Genomic DNA, 24193 nt, shown 5'->3' with positions numbered 1-24193 from the left:
TGTGGTTTCTCCTGTCTCAGCTCTCAAGCAACCACTTTTCCTATATAGACATTTTGCTTAGTGACTCATCTCTCCCTACTGACCTAAGTCAAAAGTTGAATTTTTTGGGTGACAGACCTCTATATATTTTACAATGTGGAAGAGAACACCCAATCTGTGACCCCCCCCAAACCTCAAAGAGCCACACTACAAAAGTAAACAGGAATAACTTGCTTTTTGATGCTGTTTGTGATGGGGATCCTCAGACTTTCTCCCATCCCTGTGTTTCTAAATTGGTCAGCGACCCAAAGCATGCACTGAAAGATGCCAAAGAGAGTCAAGAAGCTCCCGCCACCCCGCTCACCAACTTTCAGCCAAGATGGCAGCAACTTTCTCCAAGAAGCAGCATCTGTGATTACCAGCTGCAAGTCATCAGACTAAGAAGGTTATTTCCATTGCAAGGAGCTGCTCCATCCCTTCAGGATGGGGACATGCAAAGAGCCTGTAATTACAGCCTGCTGTGAAAGTATCTCCTCCCCTGCCCCTGGGAAGCTGAGCTGCTCTGAAGATTTTGGGTAGTAGCAGCTCCTTGTCTGGTGTAAACAGTGAAGAGCAGTAATTACAGCTGCACGCCTCCCCCCCACCCCTAGGAACTCAAATGCGGTTATTACTTTCTTGAGAAACAATGAGCAAGATGGTAGTAGGATCAGTCAGTCCAACTAATCTGCTGAAGTGTGAGAATGCAATTTGAAACACTAGGTTTAAGTCAAAGAAACAGAAATACTGATTTTAAAAACAACACATCTATGCTGGCTGGTAGCTAGAAAATCTCATATGGAGACATGTGACATCCTTCGCCTTATTAAAAAAAAAAAAAAACTTGAGAAACACTGTTCTACCTAAATATAGACGACATTTTCACGAGACAGAAGACTCCGACTTAGAAACATACCTATTGCATAAACTGCTATTTCACAGAGAATTTATCTATTTGGAGGATGGAGGCAAGAGTGATCACAGCATCTGAATGATGTGCCAAGGAACTTAAGCTTCCTGTATAGTATGGGACAAAAATAGGTTCTTCTAAAGCGTGATTCAGAGTAACTAATTTTAGGTCTCTAAAGTAAGGCTGTCAAAATACTCTATTACGTTTCAAGTTGGACAAGGAGGCGGGTTCAGCATCACCTAAAGCACAAAACACTGATATTGTTCTATTTCTATAATGCCTGTTTAGATACATGTGTTCTAATATAAGTGGAACGTTTCTCAGTTTAGCCTCTATTGAGCAGAAATAAAAGGCCCCTTGTGAAGGGGTTAAAGTGTTAATATGGGCACCTGTATAATTTGTAAAACTTTACTACATAGAAAAAGCTGATCGAATATGCGCAACACTGGAGTCCCTCGCTTCACATTCTTGGGGGCTCTGTTTAGGAGAGTTCAGGTGGCTAAATCCATCCTTAATCACATCAATTCACAAGATACTGTTTGGCCTTCTCTCTTTCCCAGCTAGTTAGTGGGTTACTGTTCTGACAGGGATGGACAGTCACTGTTTGTGCAATAACAGGACCAAAGTCCTCCTTGGTGAAATATATTAATATAAAGCAAAATCAGTTTTCCCTGTCCACTTCCTGGATTTGTTCTCTTTGGGTGTCTTATTGCTTAAAATTAAGAAAGAAAAATTGTCTCAAATTCACACAAGAGAATCTGGCTTTGACAGTCCATTTCCTCTACACATCCAAAACTCCTGAAGATATCCCTGGAAACTATTGTGCCCACAGGAAGAAAAAGTAATAGACCTGAGCCTCATTATAGGAGCTTACTGCTGATTTCTTTGCAAATGACTCATAGCTATTTGAAATAAATAATAATTCATTGGATATGAACTAAATGCAGCTATCTTTGGACAAAGAGACATTATTATTATTTTTCCTCTTGAGGCACTGAGATGGATTTTTCTGTCTCGCTGTCTTGCCAAACAGAAGCCAGCTGCAGAGGAGCACGTGATGACAGTGAAGTCACAAAGGTCAATTCCAGGGATTCTGCTGTTCCAGGAACCGAAGGAAACGCCGTCCCTGGGCAGCTGCAGCCAGGCACACAGAAGCTGCTCTTGCACAGCTCCCGTTTGCCCAAGCAGAAGTGCAGCAGACCTCACTCCAAGCACTTGAGGAGCTGACGGTAGTTTTTTCAGGGGTAAATGCATCTTTTGCATCTTCATGTGCAGTTCTCAGTTCGCTGGTTTGTCTATTAGTTTCTCTCATTTCGGTCTCCTTCCAATTCTTAGGTTATCAAAATGGCAACTATATATAACTTCTGGGCAGGATTTATCTTCCAGCATAGGAACAAATCGTGAAATAGCAACTTGTTTGATAGTATCCTACTCCACAAGTAGCCTCATTGACTTCAGTGAGTTATCACACACAACAGCATGCTTCTTTGCATTAGAAGACTATAAATATTTTCTTTTAGAAAAGCCTTCAAAGCCCATTTGGATATTACTGATAGAACCTGTGAACAGGTACTCTTCATCCTAAAACATCTACAGTCTCTCCTCTTTTGAAACAGGTATTAGCTGAAAATGTAAGGTCTTCCATGTTGTTCCAGTTAAGAGAAGAAATTAGTCATGTCTATTAAAAAAAAAGTATAAGGTCTGCTGTCCCAACTCAGGATAAATCAAATATCAGCCAAAAATCTTTGTTCAGGTTTTAAACCTTGTTTCAAGCAGCATTCAGCACAAATAATTGTTGTGTTTATCATGGCCAACTCTTTGGGTAGATTGTATGTTCACTATTTTGACATGTGGATCAGAAATATTTAAATATTTATGAATTCTGGAGGACAGGCAGCCTAACTTACATATTCCCCTAAGCAACCAATCATTTCTCTCCTGCTAAAGAATGATTTATACTTTTCTTCTGGCCGCCTGGTTTTATGCGTGGAATCTGCATGGTAGACTTTTTGGCACATTTCTAAAGCAGCAGCTTCTCCCACAGGGTATTTTAGAGACATCCAGCAGATTAACAAACCTTTGAGAGGATCACGTGAAACAAGCTCCAAGCTATCTAGCATTCACTTGGCGAGTTGTTTATGCTTATATCCTAGTAACATGGGCATAATAAGTATAATTGTGTCAGAGGCATGATTATGGCAATGCAGGTCCCGCTGACTAAAACTGAGATTCAAGGAACTGTAAATTGGTGGGTTGTATTATTGTGTCAGGTGTCCTGTTAAGAAGAGTTCACGGTGAAACAAACACCGTAAATAAACACTTCAAAACAACCTTGGAAGTTTAACTGTCAAAAAGGCCATTTAGGATAGAAAGAATGTTCTAATTAAGGAACACAATAGGACTGTAAATTCAGAGAAACCCCAGGGAGAGGGAAAAGTCAATTTTGCCACATTTGTATATTGCAGTTTAAAGGCTAAGTGTGGTGGAAAACAGAGCCATATATAGCACAAAAACCAGAAGCTGCCCTTCTGCTGGGCAAAGTACCAAGAACCGGGTGAAAGAACTAAGGAAGCTTAAAAAACTCAAGTGAGAAAGAGAATCTGTCTTGAACAAAAAGAGCAGAAAAGATAGCTTGTAATCTCAAAGGAGAGCCCTGCAGGACAATGCAGTAGGCGTTAACTGTTATTTCCTCAGACAGATAATGATACCACTATCTACAACCCCCATGTGTTTTCTTTTTCAGTAAGATGGCAATGGATGAACACGGAGTCTGATTCATTCTTTCTTGGCTTTGCCAAATACACACTCAAATCCTATAACTGTGCTATGAATTAATCTGCTCACGATCCCTCTGATGAGACACGGTTGGAAAAACGTTCATCCTTGGAGATTGCAGCCCTCTTTGCCTAGGAAAGACAGCAAGGGATTGGTCATCAGCATCTGGAGTGGTATCAACAGGAGGCCTGGCAGGCTCTGAAATCAGAAGAAATTGGGTCAGAGTCACTCTGGTGATCCCCAGCAAACAGACACCTCTGAAAAGCAGGGCATTTTGAGATGGGAAGCTGGGTGGAAAGGGAATTTAGGGTGATGTCAGGGGCACCAGGGACTTTTCAGGGAGTGGTTGGTACCATCAGGGTTGCTTTGTTCCATATCTCCTTCTGGTTCCCTCCTTTTGATTTTTTTAAGCTTAGATATTCACCTCTTTTCTCATTAGATTCCTGGGCTCTGTGCCTTTTTCTCTCTCCAGCCCACGCAAACATTTCTTTTTTCCAGGAAAGCTTTCAGTTCTTTAAGACTGACCTCAGTCTTTGCTGCGGAAACATGCAAGATCAGTTTCCTGTGACAAGACTAAAACTAAGAACTAAAGACTAAGAACTGGGCACACATACAATTTACTTCCCCTCTGTATACTCTCAGTTTTCTTCAGTTCATAGACAGACATCCTGAGTCATGGGCTATTTCACTGCATTTAATAGTGTTAAATTGTTTTTTCATCCCCTCATTAATCTGCTTTTTAAGCTCATTATGGTTTGGCATCAATAGTCAGCAGCTGCAATTTCTGATTCATGCACAGTGTGAAGAGTTGTTCCTTCTTGTCTGTCACAAACTTATTACCCAGTAATTTTGTTTGATGCCCACAAGTTCTTATACATAAGAAATAATGAGGCCTATGCCCCATTTATGGTTGTACGAACCTATGTGGTATCGCCTGATGGACAGACTGATATTCTTCTGTTTCAAGAAGACCCAGGGGAATATTAGTCCATTTAGTTTTTCTTCATATGAAGCTGTTCCAGGCTTTGAATCTCCGTTTCTAATTTTGTCTGTTGTTTTTCTGTTGGCTTTGAGGTGAGGAATGGCCAGAACAGGGTACTTTGTACAGCCAGGGTTTGCACAGTGACCTGAGGGTATTTTCTGTTTTGCTCTCTGTTAACGTTCTTCTCCTAAAGCTTTTTCTTCACAGCCACTGAGCATTATGCTGATTTTCTCATAAAACTGTTCACAGTAACTCCAGAATCTCTTTCTTGAATAATAAATGGCTCACCCAGAAACCACCGCTATGTTTGCATAGTTTGGTGTGCTTTTGCTCTGCACTTGACTTTGTTTAATAACACTGAACTTAGTCTGACTTTTTAAATGCCCAGTCGTTTAGTGTTATATTTCTGTAGTTCTTCACAGCAGCACTTACTTTTACTGCCCAGAGTAATCTAATATAGGATTTTGTCAAAAGCTTTTTACAAATCCAGGAACGTTTCATCAACCAGGTCACCCCTTTCCACATAAGCAATGATTTCTCAAAAGCATTCCAGTTGATTCGAAACATGAACTCTTGCTTCAAAAACCATGTCAATTCCTCCCATTTTATCAGAACTGTTTTTACCAGGCTAGATGGAAAAGATGGCATCAAGGTACTATAAAAATGGATGGAAGTTTGGATCTGACAGCAGCAACCTTTTTATCTATGCATAAACCCTGCCTAGTTAGGACAAAAGAAGGGGGACACAAGACCCCTCTGTAGGGGTGTGTTTCTTTACCTCTGACATGCACCAGGTCCTGCCTGCTGCATCCAGATGATGTGAGACATGTTTCTAGAGCTTCAGCCCACCTTTCAGAGGCAAGAGAGCATCTTCCTTCATCCAGGTGCCGATTTTCACCCAATGTGTCACAAATTCATGTCTGAGAGACATACTCCCCTCCTTTGATGGAAGCTGGCCAGCAGATTCAAACCTGGAGAAAGGTATGGAAGGCTGACAGGCAGGAGGACACACTGAGTGCATTAACATTGCTTCTTCAGGAAATAATCGTTATTCTTAGTAGTTTACTCTTGCCAGTATAAGGTCCTGTGTCAGCAACTACGGATAGAGAACAGAAGGACCATCTAAAACCATCTGAGAGTTTTCATGTGTTACAGAGACAGTGCCTATGGACTTACTACCTTTCACACTTCCTGTTTATCTTACAAAGATGAGCATATCAACATGCTTTCATTATTACTAGTTTACCATTTAACTTTCTAGCAAAAACAACAACTCAATGTACCCATTTCTGGAGGCAGTACAAAGAGAACTTAAAGCAAGTGTTTGGAACAGACTATTCAATTTCCCAGAGAATGTCTGAATTAAAATAACAACATTTATTGCTAAATCTAAGATGCTATTCCAAACCCCACTCCATCAACACCAGTTCCTCGGCCACCACTGGTTCTCAGATCTCCCTGTAATAATAGCAGATCGCTTATTCTATCCATTTCAACACAAATTGTAACTTAAGCTTTTGAAGTTATCCAGTTCCAAGAGCTGAAGTGGTAATCAACTCAGCAAGACTCGACTGAAATACTTGATGACACAGGCTGCACTAACACATTTCAAGATTCTGAAATACTAATTAAGGTTTCTCTTTGTTGCCTTTGAGAAGAAGTAGTGGGCTAAGGCAGTTAATGAGAATGAATCAAGTCATTCCACAGAACTGCAAAATGTAATAGCTGCCAACCCACCTCCATTATAAACCATTCCTTTACCAACCCACACTCTTTTGTGCTTTCTTCGATTTTTTTTATGGAGCCCTAAATCCTCCACAAAATCTGACATCATTGTTCTAGTGGCTGTGGGAAGGGTGATGTGTAAATCTCCCGTATTTCAATGAGAATAAAGAACTAACTGCCTTAAATGACCATATCTCCTCCTTCTCAGGATGTTGCATAAGAAGAGAAAATATAACCATCAGTGGCATCTCAGTCAATGTTTTCCCCAAATTTTAATTGTTTCCTGTGAATAGATATTTCATAAATCAAACATCAGAAGAATCTCCTCCTGCTTCGCCATCATATCATGCAACTAAGACTTCTGATGTGCTCAGGAAGCATGACATTTCAAATCATTAAATAATCATCCAGGTAAAAACTAAGATCACAACGTCAAAAAAGCAGCTTGCTAAGTTGAAGTATTTTAACATTCTATTAGCATGCAGAATAAACTTTTTCCTGAATAACATTGCTTTTACATGCTTAGTAGATTAAGATCTCATCTAATTTGCATAAAACTACTAGGTCACTCACAAAATTAAAATATTTTTATGGTTAAGTTGTTCCTTTGTTCACAAACTGCTTATAAAGTCAAGCTATACTTATCTTCTGTAATGAAATTATACCCAGTGAATTTAAATCCTTGCAGGCATTATAGTAGGTGGGTTTGTGTTTAGATTTAATCATCAAGCCAAGACTTACTTGATCCATCACACCAGCATAGGACTGACAAACTTCACCCCAAATTGCACCCTCCTTTTCTTATGCTTTGGAACTCAATATCAGAACTTTTGCAGTTACGCTTTTGTTTGAGATGGATTTTTTTTTCTATAGGATACATCAGTTCACATCCTCATGTTTTATTCGCCAACACTTTCTGATTTAAGAGAACTTTGGATGTTCTGATGATGCAAGTCTTCAGGGCTGATTTCCGCATATTAAGCATTTCTTTGTGCCTAGTGGTTTAGTTCCTTATTATGTTTTCAGATTAAAACATTTACTGCTACTAACTACATCTGATTTACATGAAGATCCTTTTTATAGATCAGCAATTATACTTTTTAAAGCTTAACTTACACTAAAAAATCTGAATGTTATTTTCATGTGGTTTTATTGGTGGAGGTTTAGTGGTTTATTGCCTTAGATCTTTATTTGGAGGAATGTTAAGCAAACTAAGGACTTTGAAATAGCAGTGATAAAAAAATGTTGAAAGTGGACAGAAGTTTAGTTTCATCAAATATTCGTATCTGTGTATGCCAAACAAAATTATTGAGCTATGAGTAGGATCACGAGCAAAAGAACTTTGGGGATTAATGCTTTAACTTAATAAAAAGAAAACCTCAATTCAGAGAAAAATACAGCTAATGGTCTTCATGCCCTAGATAGAATCAGGATATAGTGAATTAGGGCTTTAATAAAACAAAAAGTCTTCCATACAATTTGCTGTACATAGTAGAACGTAGTTGTTCTACACGAAGGCTCTCAGAATAACTGTTTGAAAAAGCACGAAGTATCACTAAATCTACACAATGTAGTCTAACAACAGTAAAGTAATGGGTTCACAATTTTGTATCCGTCACCAGATAACTCGTGTTACTTTGCATAAGCAGCCCATGATGTTAGAGCACGAGAGGGACAAATTTAGGTGCCATCCACAGGCAGTTTGGCCACGGTCCTGCAATGTGATCTGTCCGGGCATGACCGTCCCTCCGCACAACACCCGCTCACTCCAGCGGGTCCCCCCACGCAGATCAGATTGCTCAAAAATGGATCAGGAGACACATGTTGTAACCGGGTCGCCTGCCTGTGCACAGATTCATCTGTAACATATTTAATCAATTCATCTATAACATCTTTAATCAGGCAACCACCAAGCAAATATTTCAGCAATTGTTATTTTTGTCCACACGTTAGTACTTCAACAATGTCTCTTTTTATTTTTCCAGAAGGGTAATCAAACCTTCTTTCAAAACTAAACGCAACACTTTTTTCAACCATTCTGTTAAAACTTCCTCTAGGTTACACAGTAATAATTACAATATAAGCATCCAGGCAGATCATCCTCAAAGATTTTATAAGGTTTATATGCTCAAAGTTCAAGTTTTGCAGTTCTACAGCACAAAGTTAGTTTGTTTTTTTATGATGCAGCTAAAGAAAAGAGTTTGTATTTCATCAGGAGACTTCATTTTTGCCAAACACTACTTTGTTTTTCTGGTTTGCTAACTTCTATCCAGATGCTATCTCTTAACAGGAACCCTCTTTCTACACTTTTCTGTATATGAATATACCATATGAAAGGTATAGAAAGCCTAAATCTTTATTTCGGTTGACACTTTGACATCCATTTCACTTGATTTTTAATTTTCTCTAAATAAGTTGACTGCTGAGTAGTATTAGCAAAGCCTTTATAGGCTAGGAATACTTCCTCCTCTTGTGCTAAAGCTTATGAAATAAAAACTGGTTTGGGTTTATTTCCATATGATTACAACATTTCTATTCCACAGTTCCACAACAAGCTCTTGTTTTATATCTTACACAGGAAAAAAAGCAGACTAAGGCTCTTCAAGAATCCCCCTGTGTGCCTGTCTTGTCATTTGTGCTTGTAAGTCTAATTCTTAGTGCTTAAGAAGACAGATATTGATAGGCAGTGATATGTTGAAGGAGATAAAAAAGTGAGATGAAATGAGGCCACCTCTCATTTCACAGTTAGTCAACATTAAGCCTTCAAAAAGTTTTCGGTATATTTAGATATAATGTAAATAAGGGCTGCAAAATAACAACCCTGAAGAAGCTTGTACAAATCTGACACCTGTAAAGCTGAAAAGCTTAACAATTTTTATTCAGAAATAAAGTCATGCAAATTAATGCAATTTAGGATAGGAAAATGTGATAAATGAACAAGGAAAATAAGATGTCTACTGAAGAAAGAAAAAAGTTTATCATTTTGCTTGAAAATGCAAACACAAAGGAAGGGTAGGGAATTACTTTAAGGGATAGAAGAGACTAAAATACATTATACTCAACAGAAAACAAGAAGCTAGAAAGAACAAACTAAACTTACAGAGCTGCTAACCTTCTTCTAGGGTATTTACTGCTCCTCAGGTAACAACAATAACCAGGCAATGGGAGCGGAAGCTGCTTTTATCTCAAGGTTTGGCATCCTTTGGGAAACCACTCATCAAAATCAGCTGTGGACCATTTGCAAGTGAGTCAGGTTTAGCGTTTGATTCTGATTAACAGTGATAAAACACAGTTGCAGAAATATCCAATGTTCTAAAGAAAACATACAGCTAAAGAGATCAGCAAGCCGGTGACTTGAGACAGAGGTGTGGATGGCAAAGAAAAGCCAGGAATGTCAATAGTTTGTAGATTGTGCAAGAAACTCTACAAAAAAGTAGCAGAAGAGCAGAAATGCAATCATGGACATGTCTGAGGAGGAGCCATGTTAAATTAAAATGGTGCGGAAAAATAGCAGCATAGTTACAAGTTGAAGAATGAATTAAGACAGCAAGGTGGGAGGTTATGTGCCTGAAGGGACATCTGCGTTAACACCAAAGACAGTAATTTTAGGAGTGGAAAACATCAAGTAGATATGGTAGTGTGAGGTGACAGCCACATAGAGAGAAAGCAGTAGTGGGTATCGAAAGAAAAAAGAGGTTTGAATGCTTTTCCAGCTATTCTGTGCTGGAGATAAACAAACAGCATAAATAATGAAACTACAGCTTTAAGAATAACTTTGATTTAACAACCTAAACAGGAACTTAATAGAAAAGATATTCTCTTATCAAAAACTCTTTATTAATAGTGGTCAGTGTCAATGGCACCAATGGTCTAATTGTTCTCACCAGCATCACCTGGGACCCAACCACACCCCCTCTGCTCAGTCTGGGAGCTCTATTTAAGCTCAGGGCTGAGCCTATCACTTTCTGTTAAGCCCTAGACAGGCTAGTCTTCAGTCTTGCCTTCAGCCTTCCCTCTTAGATACCCCTTGTCTCTATACTGCAGTGATGTTTCCAGCCTTCTGCTCCTGGATGGACTCTGCTGCTTCCACTTGGTTCTGCCTGCCCCGCTGAGGTACTGTGGGACTAGGTGGCCTTAGTGCCAGAGTCACTGCCAGCACAGACACATTTGTGCTCTCCCCTGATCTTTGGGTGTAATGGCACCTTTGCAGGCTTTCAGTATTTTCCAGTAATTATTTTTTCACTGGATTATTCATATGATTAAAAACAGTACAGTGTGAAAACTTTACCATGCTTGGAGCAAGTACTGGGAGGAATTTTTAAAGGCTTAATGCTTAGAGGCAGATGACCTAGTAGTGAAATTAGCCCTATTTACAACAGAATTTTCCTCACCTGCAAAAAAACTTGCCAAGTAAAGTATGTTTTTACGCAGCTTTCAGAATAAAGAAGCCCTTCTGAACAAGCTTAAGTCACAGTAATAGCTGTTCCTAGATGATGCTGTGCTGGGAGTGAAAGTCAGTCTGTGTATCAGAAGTGAGAACACAAAACAATGTTTTCTGAAAGATGCAGAAGACTAAAGCTGGCTAGCACTTATGTGAATGAACAAGGCTATGTAGTGATCAGAAAGAAAAAGTGAAATTAATATGGTAAAATAAGAGATAAATCATAAGAAAGCAATTGCTGTCAGCATAGCAAAGGCCTGGGCAAACCAGCACCATAATGATCATCACTGGAATTCACTGCAGCCTGGAATTTCTCACTCAGATGTTAATTGTGACTGTTGCTGCTTTGTTTTAGCAATAAGAAAGGTCACCCTTATTTACCAAGGAGGAAACTGAATGCAATGTGTGGTAAGGGCTAAGCTGGCAGCAGCATGAAAGATCCTCTTTTATGTCCAGATGATCTGTAGATGTTATGGCATTACACTTTCTCTTCATCCTCAAGGTACAATCATTTGTTTGTTGCAGGAAATGCTCATAGTCATTTGCATTCTTCTGCAATATAATCAAGGAATATATCTTGTGCCTTAACAGATGTAGGTGTTCAGCATTTTTTACAATTTGGCCTTAGGAACTGCAACTAGCTGATTCTTCTTAGGCCAACATCACTGCCCTAGAGAAAACAGCTGAAAGAGGGGAGAAAAAAAACCTCATTGACTTCATACAGGTTGTTTGCATTTCTTGGTAGTGTGTGTGGATGCTCTCTTGCTAATTAGGACATTTGAGTACTGTTTGATTACTGTAAAATATTAGGTGTTTCATAGTATCATCTTCTGGAACTCTTCAGGCTCTGCATTGTATGTCTGCTACTTGTCAAGAAATAATGAGAAACTTGGACTCATCTAGGGAAAGAGTGGCAAGATGTTCTTATGAGAAATAAAAATGTTTTAAGCTGACTTTTCTGGAAAAAAGGCAATAGCAGTGGAAGACAGGAGATGAGAGGATTTGAGAGCCAGGAAGCTCTCCAGGACAGCGACAGGAATGGAGTCCCATCTGAGAACAAGTCCAGGGCAGATATAAGGAGACCTGCATGATATCAAGAAAACTCTCTTGAAAGGTCCAAGATTCTTTTGCTGAAACAAAGTTTGCCAGTGCTGGAATGTGCAGATAGCAAAGTGTAACCAGTACCAGAACAAGCTCTGGTTCCAAGGCTTGCATTACGGTGCTTTATACTGTAAATATGCTTCTGTTGTAGATTTACATTTTACCTGTCTTGCTCTTCACTGCTGATAGATGGCAGCAAATGACAAGATTTTCAGTCTATGCTGCATTCTGTTCCTCTTTCTGTAGACTCCTCCTTTTTAAAAACAAAATGGTGCTGATTCCACCGTAGCAAAATGTATGACACTTGTAAAAGCCAAGGGTTTGATTTAATGTTATATAGTTAGAGGATGAAACTCTGTTCCCTGTGATTCTGGAAGTTTCCTGATTCTCTGCGAATATTTTTGTTCTGTACTGAATTTAATGGTTGCTTATCTAGTTACTTGATGTGTCTCAAAACAGCAATTTTTTTTTTTTCTAGGTCTTGATCTATTTTTAACCTCCCTCTAGTCTTGAGATCCAAACATGTAAACAAGTCGGGTTATGTTGCACTATTGCTAGGACACGGTGTGTGGGAGGGATTTGCCCAATGGAGAGAGCAAATAAAGTTATTTTGATTTTTTACTGTAGTGTCACAGTTAACCTGGCTTTATGTCTTTGTGAGAGAGGGGTAAGTGTTGGTTTTAGTGTGGGATTCTACCTGAGATACTTAGATTTTTTTCTTTTTTTTTAGGAAAAGCAAATTGGGAGGTGGGAAGAACTTAAACTGCAAGCAGACAGAAAATCTTTGTGGTGTTCAGTTGGAGACTCCGCCTACTAAACCACCAGGTTTTGGCCTGTATTTTTGCATACGTAGCATCTACCTAAAATAAATTATATGCAAACACTTCTGGAAAGGTTTGCTAACGAACACATGAGGACTGATAGGCATCAGCGAAGGTTTGGAGAATAGTTTGCATGAGGTGAACTTTGTTTCCAAGGCCTGCTGCTGCAGTATTTGCCTCTGCACAGTAGGGAAAGGAGCTTTTAAAACTCTGGGTGAAAGCTTTAATGTGGAGATGTGAGAAAAGTCAGTCACACGGCCTTGCCAGGGTGGGATGCCCAAGATAAATCTGGGTTTGGGGGGGTATTGTATGTGTTATCTTTCAAACTACTTACCTTTCCACCTTATCAGTCAGAAGCCAGGGAGCTCTCGAGGACGGTGACAGGAATGGAGTCCCTTCTGAGAACAAGTCCAGGGCAGATGTAAGGAGACCTGAGTGGTCTCAAGAAAACTCTCCTGCTCCATGTGGGGTGCACCTGCAGCACCAGCCCTGGAAGAGGAGACAGTCCCGTTCAGACCTTTGCTCTCTCAACGTGTAGAAACACGAGAGGGAGGCACGCCCTCAGCAGGGCTCAGTGAGTGCCTCACCACACGCCGCTGAGGCGGGGAAGCGAGGGGCAGCTGTGCCCCGCCGGGCTCAGTTTGGGGTGTGCTGTCCCCCGCTGCCCCGTCCCGCTCGGGGGCGGCCGGGCCGCTGACGCGGGAAGCGCCAGCCCCGCGCGCTCCCGTCCGGCCGCCGCCCGCTGAGGGGACGCGGCGGCCCCGCTCGGCCGCGGCCCGGGGAGCAGCGCCAGGACGCGGCAGCGGCTCTTCCTTCGCCCTTGCGACCGCCATGTCTGCCCTGGGGAAGGCCTCCAGCGCGCTCAAGTCGGTGGATTATGAAGTGTTTGGGCGAGTGCAAGGTACAGAGGGGCTTGTGTGATGGCGGGGGGGGGCTGAGGGACGCTGAGGCGGCGGCCGCGCATGCGCGCGCGGGCTGAGGCGGCCCCGCCGGCCTCTTGTCCCTGAGGAGAAAGGCGGTGAAAAGGCTGTAAATATGTCCGCCCTGCAGGCCGCGGCGCGTTTCTTGGAGAGCACAGACTGTTCTGTCAAAAACACTTCGCCGCCCGCGTCTCTGTCAGCGCGGTTCTGTGGGAATGTGTCGTGTCCCCCCCCGCGCGGGTCGGCAGCAAAGCTTTAGAGTGGAAATTGTCTCAAAGGTGATTCCCATGCTGCAGCATCTTCCTCAGAAAACCGCAGGTGCTAACCGCGTTAGTGAAAATAGTCGGGTTTTGAAGGGAAGGCTCGAGGCCTGCTTGTACCCAAGTTCCGTAGGGTTCGCCCAATGTTAAAATGTCATAACTACTCTCTGAGATTTCTGTAAGAAAAGACTGCGGATGACTTGTATGCAGCTTACTGTAACTTTATATTAAGAGAAATTCCTAGAAGTGCTATTATTTCAAATTATTCTAACGTCTCTTTCTTTCTTTCTTTCCTAGGTGTTTGTTTCAGGATGGTAAGGTGATGTCCTATTTACTGGTTCTACTTTAAAGTATAGTATTTCCAGTGCTAAAAATACGGCAGCAGGTCTGTAAACATATCCAACTGCTGTGTTCAGTGCTCACTTAGATGGCTAAGTATTGCAAGTGGATTTAAAAGGAAAAAAAATTATATTACTGTTATTAAAATGTATTTCTGAAAGCTTACTAATGTGTTACTTGTTTGGATTACTTGTGATAAAACAGCCACAAGAGCATTACAACATGTTAATCTTTAGAAAGGTTAAATCTGAAGATCTTTCTTTGTTTCTGAAACGTGTTCCACTTTATTTTTTTTTTAAATGGCAATTAAAGCACCAGTATTTGAAGCAGGTTGTTGTGTTTCCTTGTGACAGTGTGCTGCAAACATGCAAACTCATAGCCCAGGCAAATGTCTCCACCAGCTCTGATCATGCAGCAGGTAGTTTCACATTTTGCAGAAACCCAAGAAACAAGAGGACGTTTCAAATAAGAACAGTTCTTTGTCTGAAAATCATGGTCCATGCTTCATATTAGACCTAAAATTTCTTATGCATAGTTTATATGCATTGTGAAATAGCGCAAAATTTAAATGGATAGAGGATTACAATGTAGTATGCCTTGAATTTAGTTATTCTGTCATTGGAAAGAGCGTGTCCACACGCAGTGATAGGCAGGTATGAGTTTACTCTGCCTTGTTTTGGGCTCACCTGGGGCCATGTGAACATACCACAGTGCCAGTCCTGAGCTAATAAACACTACTGAGAAACAGCTTATCAGCTGCATTCTCATACTTTTGGACAAGTTTGTATGGACAAGCTGCTAGTCATCAACTTGGAAAATACTCTTCATAGTTAGCAACACCTTTTCATTGCCTAGATGACCCCAAAATTTATTTCATCTTTTGGAATGTTGTCATATTGATCTGAACTTTGGTATTAGAATAAGTGTCTAAAGTGGTTACTAATGCAGTGCACACTTTTAGTATCCATGTATTGTCTTAGGTATTGATGCACTTACTCTAAAATGTTTATTTCTTATAAAAATGTATTGAAAACTCAGATATTATTGTTAGAGCCATCAGACTGTTGATGTTCTGTAATACAAGATAAAAACATGGGCCATGTAGTCTTATACACTGTTACTAAATGTGCAAGAAGCTAAACAGAGGAAGTACCTTTAATCTGAATAAGTTTGCTATTGATGAAGTACTGTGTATTGCCTAATAGTGCTAGTTTTTTATTGGCCTACATGGAACAAAAATTTAGTGGATTTCCACAAAACAGGCTTTCTGTTCCCTACTGTTTGCGTGTTCAAGACATGAATCATGAAAACCATGCGTCTATTTCATGTGTACATGAAAGACAAAGTAAGTTTGTTGTTTAAAAACAAACACACACAACAACAAAAACCCAGACAAGCAAGAAAAACACATACACACAAACCCCCCACAACACCAAACCACAGCGTATGTGGAAGTTCCTGGTTTCATCACAATAACTGAGTAGCTGGGAAACCACAATTTGTTGTATCACAAAAATCTTAGGAAAGCAGTATAATTAAATTGACATTTGCTGTTTTTTGTTTGTAGTAATGCAGCTGTTGGGGTTAGAATTTAAAGGGTGAAAGTCAGGTGGAAAGGATTTAAAATGAAATTGGAGAAAAGGAGCTCTTAAGTTTGTAAATGTAGCAAATTTAATGAGTTTAGAAGCTGATTGTTGAAGAGGCAAATGAGCACTGATAAGAGCTATAGAAAGGAATAGGGTAGGTACAAGGGAGTGTCGTGAGGTTAGTAGAGTCCTTTGTGATTGAAATTGTGTTAAAAGTTCCTAAAATAAGGGGAGCAAGTCTTTGGCCTCCCTGTGACTGAATAAAACCTCACACCATCAGATTTCTGTGTGTGTACAAATGATAAAGCAAAGAGGTGGATTACTTTTATTATGAGCAGTGTAATGTCCTGCTGGGAACCATCATATATGTAGTTTTTTTGAAGAAAAGTATAAAAAGCTGTGAAAATGGAAGTGTGAATCAATTTATGCATTTATGATGTATATGTAAAATCTTACTCTTATTCAAAAGTTGTCTGCTTCTGCAACTTCAGAGCTGGCAGGAATATCTTAATGGCTGGGTATACCATTATCTATGGAATTTTTTTTGTTAACTGTAGGCCTTAAAGCTATGAAAATGCAAGTGGGGTTTTAAGTGGTGTACATGCAGTGTATGCGTTGACACCGATTGTCCTTTTTCATTCTTTTTTGAATCAGTACACAGAAGAGGAAGCCAGGAAATTAGGAGTGGTTGGCTGGGTGAAAAATACCAGTCAAGGAACCGTAACGGGCCAGGTTCAGGGCCCAGAAGATAAAGTAAACGCAATGTAAGTATTTTTGTAGTTTTTTAAGTCTTAAAGTTGTTTATAGAAACACTTTTAATCCAAAGTGACAAGTAGATTCATATGTCAGTAATGTAATAATACTTTCAATAACCAGTTTTGGTTTTGAGGAGTTGAGATATATTCTTTTAAGCTGTAAAAAGAGTCTTTAAGCTTTAAAAATAGTGTGTATCATCAGTTTGTCAGCGTATTTCCCTAGCATATTCTTTTATTATGAAATGAAGAAAAAGCCTTTATTCATACAAGTGAGCACAGATCTGGTTTTTAATTCTTAAAAATATCTCTGTAAAGAAACAGACTAGAAAAACTTGTTGAAATGCTTACTGAGCCCATGCTTAAATCAATTTAAAGGAAACTGTGTTTAAGTATGATTTTTATTATTTTTTTTCCTCCACCCCGGTTTAAAAAAAAAAAGTTGATACACATTTCAGCAAAGGTCTCTAGTCTCTATCTGGAAATAAATTTTGAAATATTTGTTGTCTTTAAATAATGGGTATGATTTTCTTTATGAAACTGCCAGTTTCCAAATGCTTACAGCTATTGCTCTGAGGAAATGATGCCTGGAAAAGCACAAAGCCTAATTCAGTTGCTTCCAACTATCATTTTCTGCAAGTGTATATAGGGAGATTGTTGGGAGTTTTTAAAAATCCTTCAGTGGTTTGTTCTCTCAACAAAGAATAAGTGATGGTAAAACTTTCCTTTGTAACTTTATTATGGATGGGCAATTATCAGTGCAAGTTCAGCCAGCAGTTTCTGATACAGGAGCTGCTTCAAAACCGAATTTAGATAAATCTAATTTGACTTTTTGCAGATAAAAGGGTGTTACACTTTCAGGTGAAGAGATTCATATGTGATTATCTAATGTGACAGAAGTACTTGTAGGAATTTTTTGGATCTGGAGCTTAATATGAGGTTGCTAATCTTGGACTGTAAAACACTCACAAAGGCAGAGCAACATGGGTTGTTTGTTTCCTAGGTCAAGTTTATACTGATGTGCTGGAAGACCTTTGTTAATAGCTTGTTTTAAATATTTTGTAAATGTAGCACCTTGGTGCCATCTCTCTAGTTAATTCTGAACACTGAAAAAGAACATGTGAGAAATCCAGGTTTGGTTTCTATTTGTTGGAGTACTTGTTTATTTAGAAATTTCCACCCAGTTTGTTTATTTGCATTTGTTTAAGTGAAAGCACAGTTTAGCTCCTGCTATTTCTTGTATTTGCATGAACTAGGTTTCCTGCAGATTGCAGTGTTCTGTCTGTCCTTTCTCCCTTATGTGTGTTAATGGGATTCAAAGGAAATGGTGCTTACCCCAAACCCAGAAAGTTTGTGTGTAATAGAGGATCTCTCTGCAAGATTAGACTAACAAGACTGGACTTGTTCTCAAAAGATGTGATGGCCTACACACTATTCCAAAAGTTTATTTTTTCGATTGTTAGACAATTTCAAGTAGGATCAGCAAGCTGGATTGTGACAAGAAAACAATGCTGAAGCTTTTCATGTACATTGTGCTTGTTATTCAGAGCAAATAAAAAGCTGGTTTGAGTTGCTGCGTTTTCTGAAATTGCTGGAAATCGCTGTTTTCCTCTGATGTGGGAATAATGTTGCAATGTTGAAGTGCGTGTTGAGATACGTGTTATTAAATTGGAGACCTTGATGTAGAGTGCTGAAGGAAAAACTGCGCTTCTCCTTGCTCCCTGTGTGGAAAAGGTAGTGGGTTTATTTTTGGCATTAAATTGGTGAACTTGCACATGAAAAAAGAGCAATTGTATATGAATAGCTACTTTGAAAGCCCTTATTTCTCTCTGATAAAACATGTTAATAGAAGGTCAAAATAGGTTTGAGCTTTCAAAAGTTTTTTCTAGAGCTTACAGTGTTTTGTTGTTTTCTAATACTCAGTTGTGCTTCCTAGGACTTCACAATACTGTGTTCTACATTCAGAAGTTGTTTAAAATGCTATATTAAATGAGAACAAAATGAGGCTTGCTTCTGCTATGGCAAATTAATATAAACCAGTAATCGTAAATACACATTTGTATTTGAACTGGGATAAATAATTAGGAGGAAATTTTGTCACCAACTTCCTGTGTAAGCTCTGGTTTGTATTTGCTAGCTAGTCACAACTTAAGAGACTGTATGTGTATGACACTTAAAAATTTGGAGATCTCTATGTTCAAGGAAATAGAATGCTTTTCAGTGAAATACAGGATGTGAATCAGTACTGAAAGATGTTTTAAGAAAGATTCCTGGTGAGTGCTATTTCAAATATTGGAATGATGTGGTATCTTGCAGAAATTTTTCAAGAAGTTTGCGCAGTGTCTTTTGGACAGGTATTTCCACACTTGCATAAGTTTACAAATTAAACTTCAGGCATGAAATACCTGATTTTTCAGAGTTGCAGCACTTGGAGTTTTAAAAATCATATATTAGTGGGAATAAAATGATTTCTCAGTTCTTTTACTGGTTCTGGCTTGTTAGTGCTTTCCTGATGGAAGGAGTGTTTTAGCCTATCATAAGCATTTATCTTTTCATGATGCTAAGAAGAATCGAGGACATAGTCTAAAAAGAGAGTAGGGGTGCCATGAGCAAGTGCAGTTCTAGAACAGGGAAACAGAAAAAGCAATATGGGAGGGAGGCATGAGGGAGAGGAGTGTGAAGAGGTTAAAGATAGGGAAAGCGTAAGACACGTGAGAAAAACACCGTGAGGCACTCCAATGGTACGAGAGTGTAGAGTGAATCCCAAAGCCTGCCTTTGTTCTGGAGCAGGAGTGTGGCAGAGCTCCAACCCAACCGTTTTCCAGCAGAGCTCCTTTGCTCCTGATTTTCTGACCCTTTTTGTTCTACTTTGTGTCACTGCTTGTATTGTGAGGCACAGCTCGGAAGTGTCCAGGACAGGCTCAAGAAACAATGCCTTTGTGATTATTCTTATATTTTTTTATTGCAGGCTGCAAGGTAAAATATAATCTGGAAGGAATGATGAGGCCAGTCCTAGTGATCTATTTTAAGCATTATTGTAATGCAAGTGTAGGTTTGAGGTAGTGACCAGAACCAGTATAAGGCAGAGAAAATAAGATCTAAAGCAGGAGAGCTGGAGGTGTGATTATCCATACTTCAACTTCTCCAGTGAAGTGAGGATATGTTAGAAAAAATCGGTTGGCCAGGTAGCTGGTGATCTTTGGAGAGTCTTGAGTAGCTTTTACCCGAGCCTGCTGGAGTTTCTCCAGCAGTTGTGCTGGAGCCTGGATTTTGTCCTAAAATGTGGAAGTAATTGTTTCCCTGCAGACATAAAATATGATTATGACTAATTACTTCAAAAGATGACATGCAAAATAGTTTGTTCTGGAGCATTTAACAACTTAGCAGGGGCATTCTGACTGTGGCAGAAATAAGTGGAAAATAGTAGGTAAGTATGAAGGATTTGGACCTGAAAAGTGTTGCATGTGCAAGAAGTTTCATTCCTTGTTGAACCATTCACTTAGTGCTGAACAAAGATAAAATTTTTGTTGTGGTGCTGAAAGGCAGACTTCTTTGGTTTGCATTCTGTGGTGGTGAAATCTCAATCACACTGAAAGCTGGCCAAATTTCCTGACTTCTCCAAGGCTAGGATTTCAGTGGGAATTTCACTGAAATGCAGGGAGCTTGAGACATGAATGACCAGGGTTTGATTTTTCATGTCAAGATTTCTCTAGTTGGCTTGTAATGAAAAACTTTTAGATTCTCAAAGATCAAGTAATGTTTACATAAAAATATTTTGAAGCCATTTTTTTTATTTTACTTGGGAGATCTTGCAGAAGTTTGCTTTAATATCCCCTGCTTTGTAACCTCTAGATGGAGCTGTTCGTTCTGTAGATACTTTCACCTATAAATGCTTCATTTGAAGTGAACCTATTTTTAGATACTTACGGCAGAATCCATATTCTTCATTACCTTTTTCCTACTGTATTTTATAGCCTTGTCTGTTTGCTGCTACTTCTCCATGCAGATAACACCCGTTCTCCTTGGATACTAAAAGCTCATTTTCAGTCTTTTACTGGTCTGTAAGCCAAAGAATACTGAAGTCCCAAGAAGATCAGTCTCGCAACATTTCATAAACATGATGATGTAAGGTTTTATGGTAAGCTGAAGGCTTTTTTTGCCAGCCTAGATATTTTTAAATGGGTTAGAGGAGGTAGTCCTTTAGTTTCTTTTTTTCCAGCAAGACTTGTAGCACGGGGTTTTTCATCATAGTACCTTGTGATATTATTTTCCATTTTATTCATCAAATAAGGTTAGAGCCCTTGTAGTCGTTGTGGTGGTTGCCATAGCAACTTGCATTGATGGGCTAGAAATCACCTTCCTGGGAGAATTTTTGGAACTCTGAATGATGACTTATCTTCCTTTTTTAATAGATAACTAAGTAATAAGAATCTTGTAGTGTTCAGAATTTATTCCAAAAATCAAAGATTTCAAATCAGGGTGACACATCAAAACGTAAAATCTTTGGACATTTTTTAGACCCAAGTAGTATATAAGAGCATAGTAATTATTCTTCTTGTCTTTGTAGAAAGGCATGTTATGAAATATAGATTGCTTGTCTTGGAGGTGTTTTTTAATTAGTAAATTAATACTAATTTAATTTGAATGTTTTAATTTTTAATATTGATATCAGGTAAGAAGAGGAAATATTAAACATATAAATGATATGAGACTTGAAAATGACTTGTGTGTGTTTGCATAGAAAAAATCTAAATTTTTACAACATAAAAGGGGAGAAAGGAACTCTGTATTAGTTAATATCACAACTGTCATTCTCTGTTTCATTAGTCAGGTGTATCCAAGGTTCCTGTCTGTACCAAGTGGCATTGAATAAATATTTTTTTCCTCAATACAGTTTTTAATTGTTTGCAGAGAGTAGCCCTGATGGCATGAAATGGAACTAAGTGCTAGTAAAAAAACCCTCTGTATTTAGAATATGACTGGGTTCCTTGAGCGGAATTCTAGATCTTAATATGCAATTTATGTTGAGATATAAAATGAACAGGTTTTAGTCTGCACTTTGAGGTGTTTTTCCGTTTTAAAAGGATTTTTAAAAATTCAGGTCAATCTAGATTTTACTTAGGAGAAGAAACTGTAACACTACTTTGCACCTTAACTTAGGCATAATGGTAGAAATGAACCTGCAGGGGACACTTGTACAGCCAAGGAAGCGGTTTGGGTTTTTGAGTGCATTTGAGCCATCCGTGATATACCCAGAAGGCTGCTATGGAAAATAACACAAAGGCACTTGAGTGAAAAGTTCAGAGAAGCTGGACATGCTGATGTATAACTCAATTTTACCTTGGTGGGTTTTTTTTCCGATCTCCTCCCTCCACTCCCTCCTCTTGCATTCCAGGGAAATAGTGTTTATTTGCTTAATATGGTACCCTGAGATTTTTCCCCTTGAACTGTGCTGGATGTTACCAAGTATCCCGCAGAGTTAACAGTACTTCTCATATCTTTGTTTTATGTGGCCCCTCTGAAGGGGATCCTGAAGCCTCTTTACAGAAAATAATTTATATAAACTTGGAGGAGGCACTGGGCTTGGTCTGACATCCTTTTGCTCTCAAGTTGATTTACTGCGTTCACTGTGTGTTACTGGATTAGAAGCTTTCTTTCCAGAGCTGTTATTCTTTGTGGTGTTTTTTCTGTAGCTGGGGTAAAACAGCTGACTGTTTTAATCTATAATGAATACTCTGCTGTGTACTTTAAGTACTTTCCAGCGGTGTTCAGACTTGTGCTCCTATGCAGTGATGCTGTGGGCTCTTTCTGCTCGTTTCCCCGTTGCTAAAGGAACAAAAAGTCTGGAAAGAGTTCAGAACTTAATGAAAGAAAAGCAGGGTTTAAAATGGGCAGCTGATACTAGGTTTGGAAAAGGATTCCTTGAACTCTCAGTGACCATTCTGATGGAAGAGGGTCCTGGACAAATAGTTTTCCTTCCCTTTTTTGACTCTAAGCCTTACAATTTTAATATTTACTGGAAAACAAACCATCTGGAGCTGCAAACCTAATCTATTCCTGCTCACAAATCTCCCAGCAATCTTTTAATGAGATTTCAGTCATCATATTTTTGGATCTGAGCAGGTTTGGTCTGCCATATATGAACTCACCTGAAATCCTGTTATGCTGTACAAATGCCAACCCTGAGCCTTTTTCCCCTGCTCATTGTATCATATAAGCCATTCCTTGAAATCAGATTTCAAGGTCAGTCCTAGGAAGCTTTTCAGACAACACAGCTATATGCCACTGTCAATCTGTGTAGGTTTAAAATCTTTAAATGTAGATGGCTCAGTGTTTTGGAGAGGAGATTTTTAAGTCTACGAAAATGAGGTGGCTTGGCTCAGTGTTCTAGGAGGGTTGGAGAAAAGCAGCTGCTGCCTGTGTGAGATCTCCCTGACCTGCCCTGCTTTCACAGGCTGTGGATCTGAAAGCTGGAACCTGGAAACCGAGATCTGGAAGGACCAGAGCTCTGCAGAGGTTGCTGCAGAGCCAGGAGTGTTGGAAGGGTTGGTCTCGAGCAAGTCTGAATTGCACAACTGTCTTGGGGCTGTGAACTTTGAAAGCTCAGGCTGCCTAGCAGCCTTGTAGGCAAACTGGCAGCATATTCTAATGAAAACCAGTTTGTTGGGGTGCAAATTCAGTTCCTTTTGGAGGTGAGTATGTTCAAACACTTAGGTCAGCTGCCTGTTTTCCAGTGAAGCACACCTGTAACCTGTCTGAGGTTGCGAGTATATATGCAGAATTTTTTGGTGCTGCTGCAATCTATTGTTGCTTGTGCTGTGTTCTACTTGGCTGGGAAGCTCTGTTTCTTGAGCAGTATTTCTTGCCTTCAGGAACAGGAAAACACATTGCTGTTCCCTGCTGTTCATCACAAACATCACTTGTGATGTCTACTTATGTTTAAAAAAAAGTCATAGCTAGGATGTGGTCAGCTTTACAACAGCTCAGGCAAACAGGGCTCCCGTGATGCTTTGCAAGGTGACCACGCTCCATTTGGCTGATTTTTATTTTGCTTTTTTTTCCTGGATTTTTTTGTGAGAGCATGAATTGCTATATTATCATGCTGGCCCCAGGACCGCTTGGCAGTAATCACCGCAATGTGGTGTGTGAGACCTGCTGGGAAAGGACTGCCTGTCCGGTGCTGAACCCTGCCGACACTGTTGTCTCTGTCTGTTTTCAGCTTTTCTTGAACTGCTATATTCTCCTAATGAGAGGGAAAAAGTGCTGAATATTAGCATGAGTGAAACGAGACACATCTCTGCTTGGTTTGAAGATTGAAGTGCTTTGTATGCTAAGTGTGCCAGAGATGTCAGGATATCTGTCAGGATCCCTCAAAGATGATCTGATGGATTTCTGTATTGTCCAGTTCCTGCAGGACATCCACTGCTTTGTGTGAAGTTCAGCTCTCGGGACCTACTGTTACTCAGCCTAGGGCATGTTTGATGCTATTTATTGTGGTTAATTATGTCATAAATGCATCAGTAGTAATATAGTGTAACTTAAAAAAAATTCATATTTTTACTATTG

At 39.5% G+C, this 24193-nt stretch overlaps 1 protein-coding gene across 1 annotated transcript in view; it reads left to right on the top strand.

The window, feature by feature from the left end:
• The first annotated feature begins 13330 nt into the window (after nucleotides 1-13330).
• The window catches only part of ACYP2 (acylphosphatase 2), a 31017-nt gene continuing 20154 nt past the window's right edge, over nucleotides 13331-24193 (top strand). Inside the window, exons 1-3 of the mRNA XM_065630766.1 lie at nucleotides 13331-13671; nucleotides 14248-14264; nucleotides 16530-16639. Coding sequence (XP_065486838.1) covers nucleotides 13602-13671; nucleotides 14248-14264; nucleotides 16530-16639 — 197 coding nt within the window. The 5' untranslated portion in view covers nucleotides 13331-13601. The remainder of the gene's footprint in view (nucleotides 13672-14247; nucleotides 14265-16529; nucleotides 16640-24193) is intronic.

Source organism: Caloenas nicobarica, chromosome 3, assembly GCF_036013445.1.
Source record: "Caloenas nicobarica isolate bCalNic1 chromosome 3, bCalNic1.hap1, whole genome shotgun sequence".
Taxonomy (NCBI): domain Eukaryota; kingdom Metazoa; phylum Chordata; class Aves; order Columbiformes; family Columbidae; genus Caloenas; species Caloenas nicobarica.
This window is presented reverse-complemented; position numbering and strand designations above follow the sequence as displayed.